The sequence below is a fragment of the Notothenia coriiceps genome, unplaced genomic scaffold (genome assembly GCF_000735185.1).
Source record: "Notothenia coriiceps isolate Sejong01 unplaced genomic scaffold, NC01 NC01_scaffold00022154, whole genome shotgun sequence".
NCBI classification, from domain to species: Eukaryota; Metazoa; Chordata; class Actinopteri; order Perciformes; family Nototheniidae; genus Notothenia; species Notothenia coriiceps.
Genome location: NW_011354855.1, coordinates 215,294 through 228,269, shown reverse-complemented (window position 1 = coordinate 228,269; position 12,976 = coordinate 215,294). Strand labels below are relative to the sequence as shown.

Below are 12,976 nucleotides of genomic sequence, written 5' to 3'. Positions count from 1 at the left end.
CCCCCCCGTTGATAATTCTCGATCGTTGGCACGCTGATAACAATTATTTTTTAAAATGGCACTTCATATCATAAAGGTTGCCGACCCCTGCACTAAAGTATAAAGTTTGCAAGATCAAAGTAAATATTCAACTTTAAAAACACATGAATTAAAATGTCATCAGTTGCGGCTCTAGACAAACTCACCTTTGTGCATTTTTTATGTTCCATTTATACGATTGAAAGATTGGACCTTGTGAAATACATCATAGTGAACAAAAATCCTGCGTCAACTTTATGTCAATGATTTAGTAACTTTATTTTCCTTAACAAGCTTCAGCTGCTAATTGATTGTTTTTAAAATCATAACGAAATGAATAAGACCAATGGCTGCCTGGAAAAGTAGTTAAAAAAACGTATTTAGATCCAGACCTTGATAAGAGTTTTTTTTAATGAAATAGTTTAAAGTTTTTTGTTCCATATGGATTTTTACCCTAGATGAATTATGTGATTTTCCTGGAAATGTGTGTCAAGGTCAGCCAACTAACACATTGGGTGCCTCGCACTGCACAACACTTTTAACAATAGACGCTGATTGTGTGTGTTTGCTGTCACTCTACAGCTGGCTTTGTGGACATTAAGAAGAAGGGCTGTCTAGAGGTGGCTAAGTGCAACATGACCGAAAACACAGACTTGCCCACTTCCATTTCCTCTTCCAACACCACCGTGTACAGCATGACCAAGACATGTTGCAACACCGACCTGTGCAACGCTGCTCATGGCCTGCCCGGGGCCTCCGGGGTGAGCCTGGCCCTCGCCACCGTCACTGCTCTGTTCATGGCCAACATCCTGGTTTGACCGAAAAACGCAGACGACACGTACAGCCATAAAACACACACACTACATATTGTACACACACCAGCACTAAAATGTTTCACTTATCTGCTTACACGTGATTTTTTTCCTCTGCATCGATCATGTCTTGGATTTTAGATTAATTAGTTAGCTATCCTCATTTCAATTCAAGAGATATTAAAATGTTAGTTCATAGACTATTTAAAGATTAGCACAAGACATGAAATATGATTTTAAGAATCCCCCCCATCTGCTTAATTCATTTGGGTTTGTGTAAAGTTTAGTTGACAAATCACAGGTTAGGCATTTCACTCTGTTACAGAGTTGTTATAAGTTAAAGGAATAGTCCAACATTTTGGGTTTTGTTTGTGTGAAATGAGTTGAATTTTTAAAAGATCAGAATTACTACAGTACACAAATTTAAAGTTGTTCTTCTCATCGGACTCGATGCAAGTAGAGGAATTATCGCATTAAACAAAATGTTGGACAATTCCCTCACTTTATTGCTTTTAACCCACTGTATTATCATTTTAGATGCATAATATCGCAAACGTATGGATTTCAAAGCTTCTATGAACATTTATTTTTCTATTCACTTCATTGATGGCCTTTGGTTTATAACTGTTTCTAACATCATGTAAATCTTTTGAAAAGATTTCAGTTTGTTTTTTTCATTTTAAAATATTTGTTTAAAATCCATTCTTACTTGTAAACGGTTATCTTTCCTGGTTTAAAATGTATATGAGAATAATGTGATTCAATCTGATTGTGTTTGCAGGTTTTGAAATGTATTCGAGATTGCAGCATTCCAAATGTCACAGCTGATTTTTTAGATATACTCTATTTTACACAAATCGTTATCAAATGTAATTAACCAACACTTTTGGCATTATTCTCCACGAAAGCGTCTGAACATTTTGGCGAATTTGCTAATATAGATAAACATTGAAGATGTCAATAAATATCCAAATTGGGAAAAAACACAAAACTCTTGTGTGGCGTCAGTGGTGTGATTTGGTTTCTTCTTTCTAAATATCACTGGCTCGTTGCCTCCCTGCAGGACCGACTGGTTCTTCAGGTTTCAGCGCCGAACACCGGAGACTGGAATGAAGATCGTCATCACTCCTAATTCCAGGTGTTGGCACACAACATTCATTTTTGCTGCATGAGGGCATCTAAAGCAATGATGCAAACAAAGAGCTTTAAGCCATAAATCATCATTTTATCACCCAATGCTTTTTTTTTTTTAAATGCAGTCTGACATTTAGCATCTGGGAGCTTTAATAAAGTCAAAGTTAACATACTCATAACAAATATTTCATAAACCAACATCTTTTTTTATAAAAACTTATTCCACATATTTTTGAATTAGTGAATTGATAATAAATGAGAAATTATTTATAAACTCAAACAACAGATATTCTCAGGCTTTGTTTGCACAGAGTGGAAAGATGTCATCTTAAACTGGGTGTTTCCAGGTTTTCCACTTCTGTTCTAACAAATAAATATGAATATATTCTTTACTGACAATTAATCAATTAAAATGGCAACAAAAAAGCACTCATTGTGAAAATACAATCTCGTGATTCAATGCGCAGATACTGACTGATTATTTAACTTGAATGACTGGCTTAGGCAGTTCCTACAGCTCATGACTAATTACAATGGCTGCTTCAATCATCTGTCACATCCCTCCGTTGGCTCTTCCCCAAAGGTGAGGACAAAGGCCCTGAAAACCCCCTTCTTGTCCCCTCCCTACCTGTGTCTGAACTGTATAAATATCTGGCCTCATCGATCAGCATCACAGGAAGGATTTTCTTTTTCTCTTCGAGCAGCAACCAAGAACAAACCAACACGACAAGATGGCAAAGATCGTTATTGGAATCATTGCAGTTGTTGCACTTTTCATGCTGGGTAAGCTTTAACAACTATTAATATTTGACCACAAAATATATTACTGGAAATAGAGATGTCAAACAAAGTATGGTAAAAAAAATCTTGAAAACGTTTTGGTATACTTGATAGACTAAAAAGGCGGGAACACTTTTCTCTCCTTTTTCATAAGCTTTTACTGAATTTTGACACATTTTCTTCCTATTGGTTCATTTAATGTATTATCACTCAATTGTTGATTATAGCAAGACAAATATCACAGGTGAATTCAGCTTGTTTAGCACATTTAGGAATAATTTCCTTTGCCCAAACTGATGGGACAGTGGTGTGTTTCGGTGAAAATTAGCACATTTCAAAGTTTCCTGAGAAATACTTTTTAAAGGGGTCAATTCAACCAAATTTGCTCAAAACAACAACAGTTTGGAGAAATCTCACAACTTATGTTTCCGACCACACAATTACTTGGGACAAATCAAACTGAAATGACATATTTAAAGGGAGTATTTATTTGAAGGAGAGAATATCCATTAAACGCAAACAATTTGTTTTCTTTATGAGTTAAAAAATCAGAGCCCTTTGACTATTTAAATTCTCCAAATAACCTGACAACCTGCTGAAAGTGTGAATCACCGAGTTGCATCCTTTCATACCTGATATTTTCCGTGATGTTGAGTATCCAAAACAGTCTTGATGAAATCGGCATGATGTTTCCTCATACTTCAGTCAGAGTTTGATTGCTTGTTTACCAGGGCGGGGTTTGACGTCTTTTAATTGTGACACAGCACAGGGTGTGGTGTGTCACAAATTCCACAAAACAATGTTAGCCAACCTGTACTTAAACCTAACCGATAAACATACACTCTTTGAAAACAAGTGTATTATGGGTACATTTCAGAAAAGTCTAAACAAATGTCCCCCAATTAATGTTTTTATTCAGTCAGTTAAAATAAAGTTCAGTGTTTTGTTGATTATTTGTTTCAGTTTGAGACACAGGTAGTTGTTTAATCAAACTGTTCTGAAATAACTTTAAATGATATTATTTTCTGTTTCAGCTGAATCCCTGGACTGTAACAAATGCAGTTATAGTCTGTTGGGCTACTGCCTCAGCAGCAGCACAAAGACTTGCACAACCAACACCAGCGTCTGCTACACCGGAAGAGCCAGTAAGTCAACTCCTAATTGCCTAATGTGCACCCCCTTTACATTCAAACATTATGCAACAAAAACACATGACTAAATTAAAACCACTCCCAAATACTGTGACACATAGATCAACAGACACACCCAAATGTTACTATATACACATGTTTTCCCTTGAAGCTTATTCAAAGTAGTGATTCCTTAATCCATTTTTGGGGGTGAATATAGGGTTTTAATTCCATTATGTCAACAATGTTATTTTACGTATCCTTCAAAACCTGCATGCTAGTTTGGAAGTTGCTGAAAGTAGAGAAGTACTTTTATTGTCTTGAAACAAATAAACTTGTATTTCCAGTTTGTGGGGTTTTGGTTTCAGATCAATTGAAAATAAATGAACAAGTGAAGGGAGGAGACAGTGTACAACAAAAAAGCAGTGTGCAAACTACCAATTAATTCACATGGTTAAATAAAACTACAGCAACGACTAAAAACTGTCAATGTAAATGTAATACAACATATATAAATGTTCCCATTCTCTAATGGATATACTAGTAAAGAAATTGCAGTTAAACATATAAACACTCAAATTATTACCTGTACCTGAAAACATTGTCTGATCAAATAATAGGTTCATTTCCACCTCTGTAACTCTTAATACCACTCAACCGTTTCTCCTCAGCCTTCACTGCACTGACCTCTGTGGGCTTCAACACCCAGGGGTGTCAAGAGCCCCGCGGCTGCAACGCCACCACCAATGGTACCTTGGCCGGTGTCAACTACTTAGTCAAAGTCGACTGTTGCTCAGCAGACAAGTGCAACCCCATCAAGACCAGCGGCGCCCCATCCACCAAGATGACCTTCACCGCCGTCATTGGTGTCGCCGCCATGGCCTCCATGCTGGGAAGCATCCTGTAACATGATTTTAAAAAATCACAAAAACAGCCGCTCCTAAAATGCATTTGATATAGATGTTTTAGTACAAAATTACACCATTCTGGGTTTTCACATGACCCAAAGCAATATCTTTGGATATGAGTGATTGATTATCTTTATGCTCATATGCCTAGAGACTCTTTATTTTTCATAACTCAGGTCTTGTCATGTCAGGGAGTTTAGTTTTGATGACAAGTTATATAACATCTCAAACTAAGGTGTCCAGATCATGGAAGTTGATCAATGGGATGTTTCAGGGGAACATTGAGATTGTAAATCTTCTACGCTGTTATATTTCTTTCTTTTTAAATCATTTTTTATTTATCCTTTTAACTAATCTGTGTCTTACTGGACAAGTAAGATGTGAAAATAAAGAATTGTTGAAGAAAATCTGTTGTCTCTGCTATTGTTCTTATTTTAACATGCATCCATTTAATGTCAGACCGCTGCTGGCCGAGAGGCAGATTACGCCTGGCCATTCACGTTCAAACTCACACTTAACACAGAGTACACAATATTATTTTACTTCCAATATTCTACTTCACTGATTCCCAAAAAATACCACTTGAATGGTTGAAAAGTAACAATCATATTAAAAGCAACATCAGCTTAAAAATAATTAACCTTCCAATATAGTTTGTTTAAAGCAATGAATAGATGGATCCAATTCATGGAAACGATACAGGATGTGTACGTAGCAAAGGGACAAAAAATATCACAACGAATGATTAATTATGGAGTAACTAGGGTATACAAATGTACCTTTCTGTCCACCAGATTAATGGCTAGTGATTGTTTGAATATTACCATCCACTCAATAGAACAAAATATGTGGGTCTTTCTTTTCTAGCGCAGTAATACAATGCTGCATTCATTCACTGACACATGACATGGAAACTACAGAACAAAATAGACTTCTCAATAAAGAAACTGCAGTATTAGCCATCTTTAATAACATGTGCTAAGTCACATTTCGACTGCTGAAAGAAATTGAATTGATAAATAAGGCCAGCTTTAAGTCCCCTGATAGGCACTTCATTGAGTGGAGGTAATTGGAGAAAGGAGGGTTTGATGGCAAGGCTTTCATTCTTGCTGCTGTCAGACTGCACAACCAGCAATTATATATGCAATAATTTGGATGGGGTTCAGCCTGTTTACTATATTTTCTGACTTTGTTTCACTCTACTGTTTACTTAATAATATAATTTTGTACTTCCTCTCGTTGTTGCACCCTTTTTTAACTGTGAATGTCCCCATTGTAATACATTACTAATAAAGGATTCTGTTATCTTCATTCCTGTTACATTCAACCCTCACAAAGGTTCTTATCAGTACTGTTGATCCGTACAGTATTACTGATAACTCCCCCATGTATAAAGATGTTGACCCTGACTGTGACTGCTTCTGAAAGTAAGCGCTTAAGGATAAGAGGCTGACCAACTTGTGGCATTTTTACCTGCCGAATCATCTAAAAACATGAGCAAACTACTGTGGAGCTGTGCAGCATTATTCACTCTCTTTGTTACAGGTAAGAGTTTTCACTGTATTTTGCAGATGTCAAATGTTTAACCTTGTGGATTGGCTCAAATGTTAAAACCTACGTCAATGTCATACACATGTATTGGATTTAGGCACCTTGCAAGGTCATGAAAGCGACTCTCGATATGTACTTTGTGATTACAGCCAGTGCTTGTTTGATAAAGGTTCGCCTGAATGGAGTCAGATATATGTGGCTTTGGTTAAACTTGTTTTCCTTCAGTACATAACAAAGGGTTCACACTCTGAGATCTAAAAATTTTCCTTTTTCCTATTTCCTGTTCGCTTTTTGTTTCCACAGTTGAGGCGCTCTCCTGTTACAGCTGTAATGTGAAAATCCTGGGGTACTGTTTGATCGAGAAAGCTGTAAATTGCACCGAAGCTCAGGACAGATGCTTCGTTGCAGTTGCCAGTAAGATGAACAGCTAATGACTCATTAATCATCTTTCTACAATGAAAAAAAATGCCCAATAACACACACAGTGTTTGTCTCATAACCACAACATTAGATGGGGGAAAACTGCACTGAAATTTGATTTGCTGTTGATTAAGAATGTCACCTGAAGCATTGACTGACCAGGCCTGCCTTGTTAAAAGCTGTAAAAAAGAATAACAGAACTACCTGACATAATTAATTAATTCTCATATAGCCGTATTTGTATTAACAAATAAAATAAAATACATAGGAATTGGGTTAAAACAACGTGATTCGACAAAATATGTATTAATTAAATGGGAGAAAAACTGATATTGATCAAATATATAAAGGGAGAGATTATCAGCAGGAGTCATTAGAAATAATTGTGTGGATTTTAAATGTGAATTATTGTGTATCATATCTGAATAACTTAAATAAAGGGCAGATTTGTATTATATCTATATTTTGCTATGGGTCCAATAAAATATATGCTAAAAAAACTAAACAATTGTCACAATATGTGTTAATTCCCGTATAAACTCTTCTTTAGGTGTTTAAAAAACATCAAGTTTCTCCTCTTTGCTTCCTCCAGAATTTAGTTCCGACCTGTTGGATATCCATGAGCGTGGCTGCACAGAACGTTCAAAATGCATCAACAGTAGTGGGTCCATCCTGAACGTGAAATACACCATCACGGAGACCTGCTGCAGCAACAACCTGTGCAACGCAGCGGCCGCCCCCCCGCTGACCCTCACTGCCGCTCTGGCTGCTGCTCTGGTGGCAGTGTGGAGTCAGTGGGGCCTTTAAAGACCACTGTAGCAGGAAGAAAACATGTTGCTGCACATATAGATGTTTTAGTCCTTTCATTTATTCTTAGTGCTTTAATGATGTGTCCCGATGATATATGATGGAGGGATAGTAGCTGCATATTTCTTCACATGGTAGGACTGAATAGGCTTTTTCCTTCATTTACATATATACTTAATTTGATTTAAAAATAATCGGACATGCATGAGACCTTTGTATTGGCTGGATTGTGTTTGATTTATTTAGTGCTTAAAGCAACCTTATCTCACCACTGGTGGTTGCAACAATAAAGTTTTTTTTATTTCTGTTTATCTGTGTTTATTTGGAGCAAAGCCTCCCAAATTACTCATATAATACTAGCACACTTTCTATGAGACAAGGTAGTAAAAGCAGATGTTAAACAAACAAAGAGGTATCATTCTACCTTTTTGCTTTTTTTATTGAAAAAGAGATACAAGACTTACAATGTTACAACTGAAGCAAACTTTTTCCTCCATTCTTTTCCTAAAAAGTATTGCTCCAACATCTCCCACCTATCCCATCCAACACCTACATTTAAAGTTCATTCGGAAATGCAAGTTTTTCACACAATTGACTACCTGCAAGAAAGTAAACTTTAAGACTTCAAACAGAGATAATTTTTGAAGAATGTCCTCCCTTTCTTTGATGTAAGTTAATGCTGTTTCGAAATGTTGAATTATTCTTCAGAAGACCAAGCATGGCAGCGTAAGATAAAACCAACTTTTCAATTAACTTTTCATCATGCTCATGGTCTGAAATTTCAGTCAAAAGTCAAATTTGTATTCTCAATCTATATTTCAACCTCAATTTTATTGTACAATTGAAAGTTAAGATTTGAATTGAGATAATTTTGTTTTACTTTTCCTTGAATGAACAATGCATCTTCTATCACCATATTATGCCATCCTTCTTTAGCTCCATGAAGGGAGTGTCCCCTCGTTGATTTTACAAAAGATCCTAATATTTGTTGAATAATTTTAGACTGAAGCTTTGTTGTCTGAAGCTTTAGAAAATGCATGTGTTGTTGCTCAGAAGTTCACAACTGATCAAACATACGTGTAAATAAAATGTGTACACACACAGAGGCATAATTTACTTTTTGAGTTATATCTTTTATATATCCTAGATCTTTATTTGTAGCAGCTCGTATCCACAGCTCAGACTGATCTCATATGTTTTTAAGAGATATTCTGATATGTTGAATATGTTGAAATTAAGTTTGTAGGCTATTTTATTTGTAAAGAGATACAAATAAAATAGTTGTGTTTATCTCTACCAGGATACAATGAATGCCAAAGAGTGTATAGAAAGCTTTCAAATGTATGTCCTCCCAGAGCATTACTAATTTCAGCAAATACGACATGCTCCTGTAAAAGTGAATAACAACTGCTGATCAGGAAATATGTTTTGTACGAAATGATGGCAATGTATTTCATAGTTAATTTGGTAGACTGTGTTGATTTTCTAAATACTCTCATGTTCTTAAACATTTTTCTTTTGTTCTGAGTACGCATGACTTTAGTATTTCTAATATGCAAACTATGAGGCCTTAGGCTGAAAACTGAAAGCCACAAATAACTGGAAACTCCTGCTATGCTCATACAGTGTGGGGAAACTCTTTCCTCTTTTTATTTCTTTATTCTTATACTTTTGACAATGTCTCATTAATCAAAAAACTATCTGTGACAATGTTCGTACATCCTGAACGAGCAAACATATAGTCCAAATCCGCTTACAGCGAATTTATGACAATAAACTCTCATCTCATGCTGCAAAAGATATTTAACACAGTGGACACTTTGTTATTCTGACATGGAAGTACATTTTAATTCCATAAACTGTATCAAGCTGGAGAAAATGTGACTGCTGCTCATATCTTTACAAAACCTAGTGTTTAGGTCAAGGAGCTTGAATCTGGTTCATTGGATGGATAATGGAGTTAAACGACCTCTTTTGTAATAGAAAAATGATATGAAATCACACAGTTTAGCAAACGCAATAATCAGCAATTTCACAAAAAGTCAAAAATGGCTATTACCTTGTATTGTGATTAAATATCAGGATAATATGTTGTTGTGGGGTCTCTGCTGAACTCGGCTGTATACTTCCTATCATCAATCAATCAAGGATTACAAACAAAAGTACCTGTGACTCTCACAGAATGAAAAAGAGCCACTTAAACAAAGATGAAGACATTTACTAAATTACTGAAAGTTTATTTTATTTGTACTACTTAGCATAAGTGATATATTGAGTTGATGAGAAGATGATATCTACACTGTGTTTATTATAGTGGGGGTTTGTGTAAGGGTTTTTTAATGAGAGCTAGGTGTACTTATTTTATACTTAATAACAATAATAACACTCCCTTCTTTATCACTGTCTCTCTTTCTCCGTGGCTCCCAGGTGAGTCTCTGATCTGTCACACCTGCTGTAAGGGAAACTTCTGCAGCAATGGAGAGTCAGGACTCAGAGAGACACGAGGAGAGTTGGAGCTTTGATGTCAAACACTGATATTTATTACAAGTATTTATTACAAGTATACGGCCGGAGAAATTCACATCACAAGTCACAGAGCAGCCAGAGGTTCTGACTGCCCGGGTGGGTTGCCACATCAATTCTGCCCAGCGCCCCTTCTCTCGATTAGCACCTTTTTAACTAGTTTACAGAGAGTTATCGCATCTTGGGCGTGGATGGGCCGTAAACACCTGGGAACACTGGCGATATCTCCATTATTCTGGAGATACTCTTGGGCTGACCGAGCGTTGACCGGTCATAAAACTGAGATTAAGTGCAACAGGACATTCCTTAAAGGAGATAACGAATCAGGTTTGGTCGTAAAACGTCCCCACACAGAAAAGGTTAAATATCTAGAAGTAAAGACAGAAATATTCTTTGACACCTGCAGAATGGGCTTCAAAGGGAGATGTCTGTATAGCTCCACGGAGTACTGCACCGAAACTCAGCCCAGCTGCTTCTCAGCAGATATTGGTGAGCAACAACTCATGGATCATGTGATGGGAGTATCCCGCCTCAGTAAACACTATTCGCACACTGTGAGACACTGCAGAAGATGAAAAACTTGTTCTGGCTGTACAGATTGAGGTGTGACCGGACATCCCACGCATGTAAAGGTTTCAACTTTAACAATCAACAATGACTTTCTGCTCCATCTTGAGGCATGACTTGGTTTTGCATGATTGAGACGATTGACATTTATACATTTACTGCAGCCCTTCCTCAAAACAATCTATTGGAAACTGATTTATTTACCTTTCTTGGCTGGTGAGTTTATGTGTCAATTAGAAACCAATTTTTTATTTGGATTATGGCGTTTTTTCACATGTATGTATGCATGCAGGAGGATTATCTTTGTAAAAAAAGGAAAAGTTACATGTAGATTTTAAAAGGCTTCTTGGAAAAAACAAATAAAGGTTATGATGTAGATCAGGGGTGTCAAACTCAAGGCCCAGGGGCCAAATCCGGCCCGCAACTTCATTTTCTGTGGCCTCACAAGAGCTTGCTAAGAATATAATATGTTTATTATATGGTTACATGCCACTTTACAGAAGCACTTTGCCCATAAACGACATGTCCCACAACGCATCTCAAATTAGATTTTGTATCTAAATATGCCTTTTTTCTTAAGATTTGCATTTTTCTCAAAAATTACTTTTTCAAAATGTGACTTCTTTTTTTTTGTTTTTCCAGAATGTGACTTTTCTTTTAAAATCATATTGTAACATTCTTACTGAAGAGACTTGCAATTATTTGCCCTAGACTTCTGCTTTCAGACGTAGTTAATTATGAAGTTATAATAATAATCCAATGCAGAGGCAAAAGTGTAATATAATACATTATTTTATATATATTCAATATTTATATATGTATTTTTGGACTTAAAGTTACAACCGGCCCTTTGAGTGCAACCATAATACTGATGTGGCCCGTGAGGAAATTGAGTTTGACACCCCTGATGTAGATCATCTGAATACAGACTGGTTTACTTTTAATCATGTAAAAGGATAATTCCTTGAAAAATACACCAAACATTTCGTTATATAGTAACTACTTATATATATATAGTTACTGTTTAATGTCACTTCTTCAGAAGAAACGGTTCCCATTTAAAAAATGAATCTGGTTTACAATATTGATAAGAGCAAAACATGGTGATAGAGATCTGTCTAATATTTATCTTACTCTCAGCAATAAAGTGAATGAAGATATTTCACAAAATGTTGGACTAAAAATTGACATCATGCTTTGGAAAAGATTATCCCTACATGTCACATGCATTTAATTTGTATTAAAATGGGTTCAATCATAATGGGTTCAATCATAAGCTCCTATGCCCTTTGAGGAAGATAGCATGATGAACATATAATGTACTCTTACTGCTTTGGAACATGTTTGGGTGATTCAGTCTTCTTCTTTGCTCTTAAGCCATTGTTGATGTTTCTATGGCACAACTGAGCACCTGCCATGCCCAAAGCAAACGTTATAAACCCTCTAATGCCACCCACAGGATGAAACGTTAATTACACGCTGTCTTGGGTTGGACTAGTACAGATAGATATACACATGACATGGTGGTAGAAAGCAGCTGAGTATATTTAATTTTACGGGTACCTAAATAATACTTTAGGATTTCCATTTTCTGCCACTTAATTTATAACTTCTTTACTACATGTAGTATGTACTTTGAATTCCAGTCAACTTTTACTTGGCAGCTGCAGTTAGTCAACAGTTCTCTGCAGATTATGATTTTTTTTTTGTATAATGCTTGGTTAAAGATAAAGTTACCTATAATACAAATAAGTCCAAACACTTCAGAGACATGTTTTGTATATATCTGAGACCTATAATATATAGATACTAGGGGACCTTTAAGTAACAGTCTTTGATTTGTTGCTTCAACATCAGTCAGTTTATGTCCCTGCACCATCAAGGCTGCATGCCCTTATCTCTCTGCAACAAAACTGAATTGGGAACCCTCCTGACGGCAGGATACACCATCACCAGGGCCTGCTGCAGCAAAGACCGCTGTTACGGGGCCACATCCATCCACATCCCTCTCACTGCTGCTTTGGGCACCGCCCTAATGGCCATTTGGAGCACATGGAGCCTTTAAAGGAAACAAAAGAGATCCTATTCATGCCTGCATGTTTTCTCTGTATGCACGCATGAAATAATGTAATTGACCTACTTTGGATACACTCCTTTATTGGTATAAAACCCATTGTTGTAGTCTCTATGGTTTAAAATTGTACTGTAATAAAGTTCTTGCTGTCCATGTCCGATTCTCATGAACATCGACAGACTTCGGCCACTACAAAATCATATTTTATCTGCTTGAAACCTTTTGCTGCATGTTAAAAGTTAATAATAAAGT

At 36.3% G+C, this 12,976-nt stretch overlaps 3 protein-coding genes across 3 annotated transcripts in view; all 3 read left to right on the top strand.

Annotated features, from left to right (window-relative positions):
- LOC104953778 (prostate stem cell antigen-like) overlaps nucleotides 1-1,821 on the top strand; it is an 11,059-nt gene extending 9,238 nt beyond the window's left edge. Inside the window, exon 3 of the mRNA XM_010780786.1 lies at nucleotides 601-1,821. Coding sequence (XP_010779088.1) covers nucleotides 601-836 — 236 coding nt within the window. The 3' untranslated portion in view covers nucleotides 837-1,821. The remainder of the gene's footprint in view (nucleotides 1-600) is intronic.
- Nucleotides 1,822-2,626: 805 nt separating this feature from the next.
- On the top strand, nucleotides 2,627-5,191 carry LOC104953779 (alpha-elapitoxin-As2a-like). Its single transcript, XM_010780787.1, has 3 exons — nucleotides 2,627-2,747; nucleotides 3,779-3,889; nucleotides 4,546-5,191. Exons 1-3 carry the CDS (start codon nucleotides 2,696-2,698, stop codon nucleotides 4,779-4,781), a joined length of 399 nt encoding a protein of 132 aa, XP_010779089.1. The 5' UTR covers nucleotides 2,627-2,695; the 3' UTR covers nucleotides 4,782-5,191.
- Nucleotides 5,192-6,191: 1,000 nt separating this feature from the next.
- LOC104953777 (prostate stem cell antigen-like) lies at nucleotides 6,192-8,793 on the top strand. The gene is made up of 3 exons (XM_010780785.1): nucleotides 6,192-6,327; nucleotides 6,637-6,747; nucleotides 7,346-8,793. Exons 1-3 carry the CDS (start codon nucleotides 6,276-6,278, stop codon nucleotides 7,558-7,560), a joined length of 378 nt encoding a protein of 125 aa, XP_010779087.1. The 5' UTR covers nucleotides 6,192-6,275; the 3' UTR covers nucleotides 7,561-8,793.
- Nucleotides 8,794-12,976: the final 4,183 nt, after the last annotated feature.

Bases quoted from the DNA above. Each gene is read 5' to 3' on its own strand.
- LOC104953779 (XM_010780787.1), top strand. From the start codon at position 2,696: ATGGCAAAGATCGTTATTGGAATCATTGCAGTTGTTGCACTTTTCATG. The intron at 2,748-3,778 runs GTAAGCTTTAAC...TTTCTGTTTCAG, and splicing joins TGTTGCACTTTTCATGCTGG to CTGAATCCCTGGACTGTAAC. The intron at 3,890-4,545 runs GTAAGTCAACTC...GTTTCTCCTCAG, and splicing joins CTGCTACACCGGAAGAGCCA to CCTTCACTGCACTGACCTCT.
- LOC104953777 (XM_010780785.1), top strand. From the start codon at position 6,276: ATGAGCAAACTACTGTGGAGCTGTGCAGCATTATTCACTCTCTTTGTT. The intron at 6,328-6,636 runs GTAAGAGTTTTC...TTGTTTCCACAG, and splicing joins ATTCACTCTCTTTGTTACAG to TTGAGGCGCTCTCCTGTTAC. The intron at 6,748-7,345 runs GTAAGATGAACA...TGCTTCCTCCAG, and splicing joins ATGCTTCGTTGCAGTTGCCA to AATTTAGTTCCGACCTGTTG.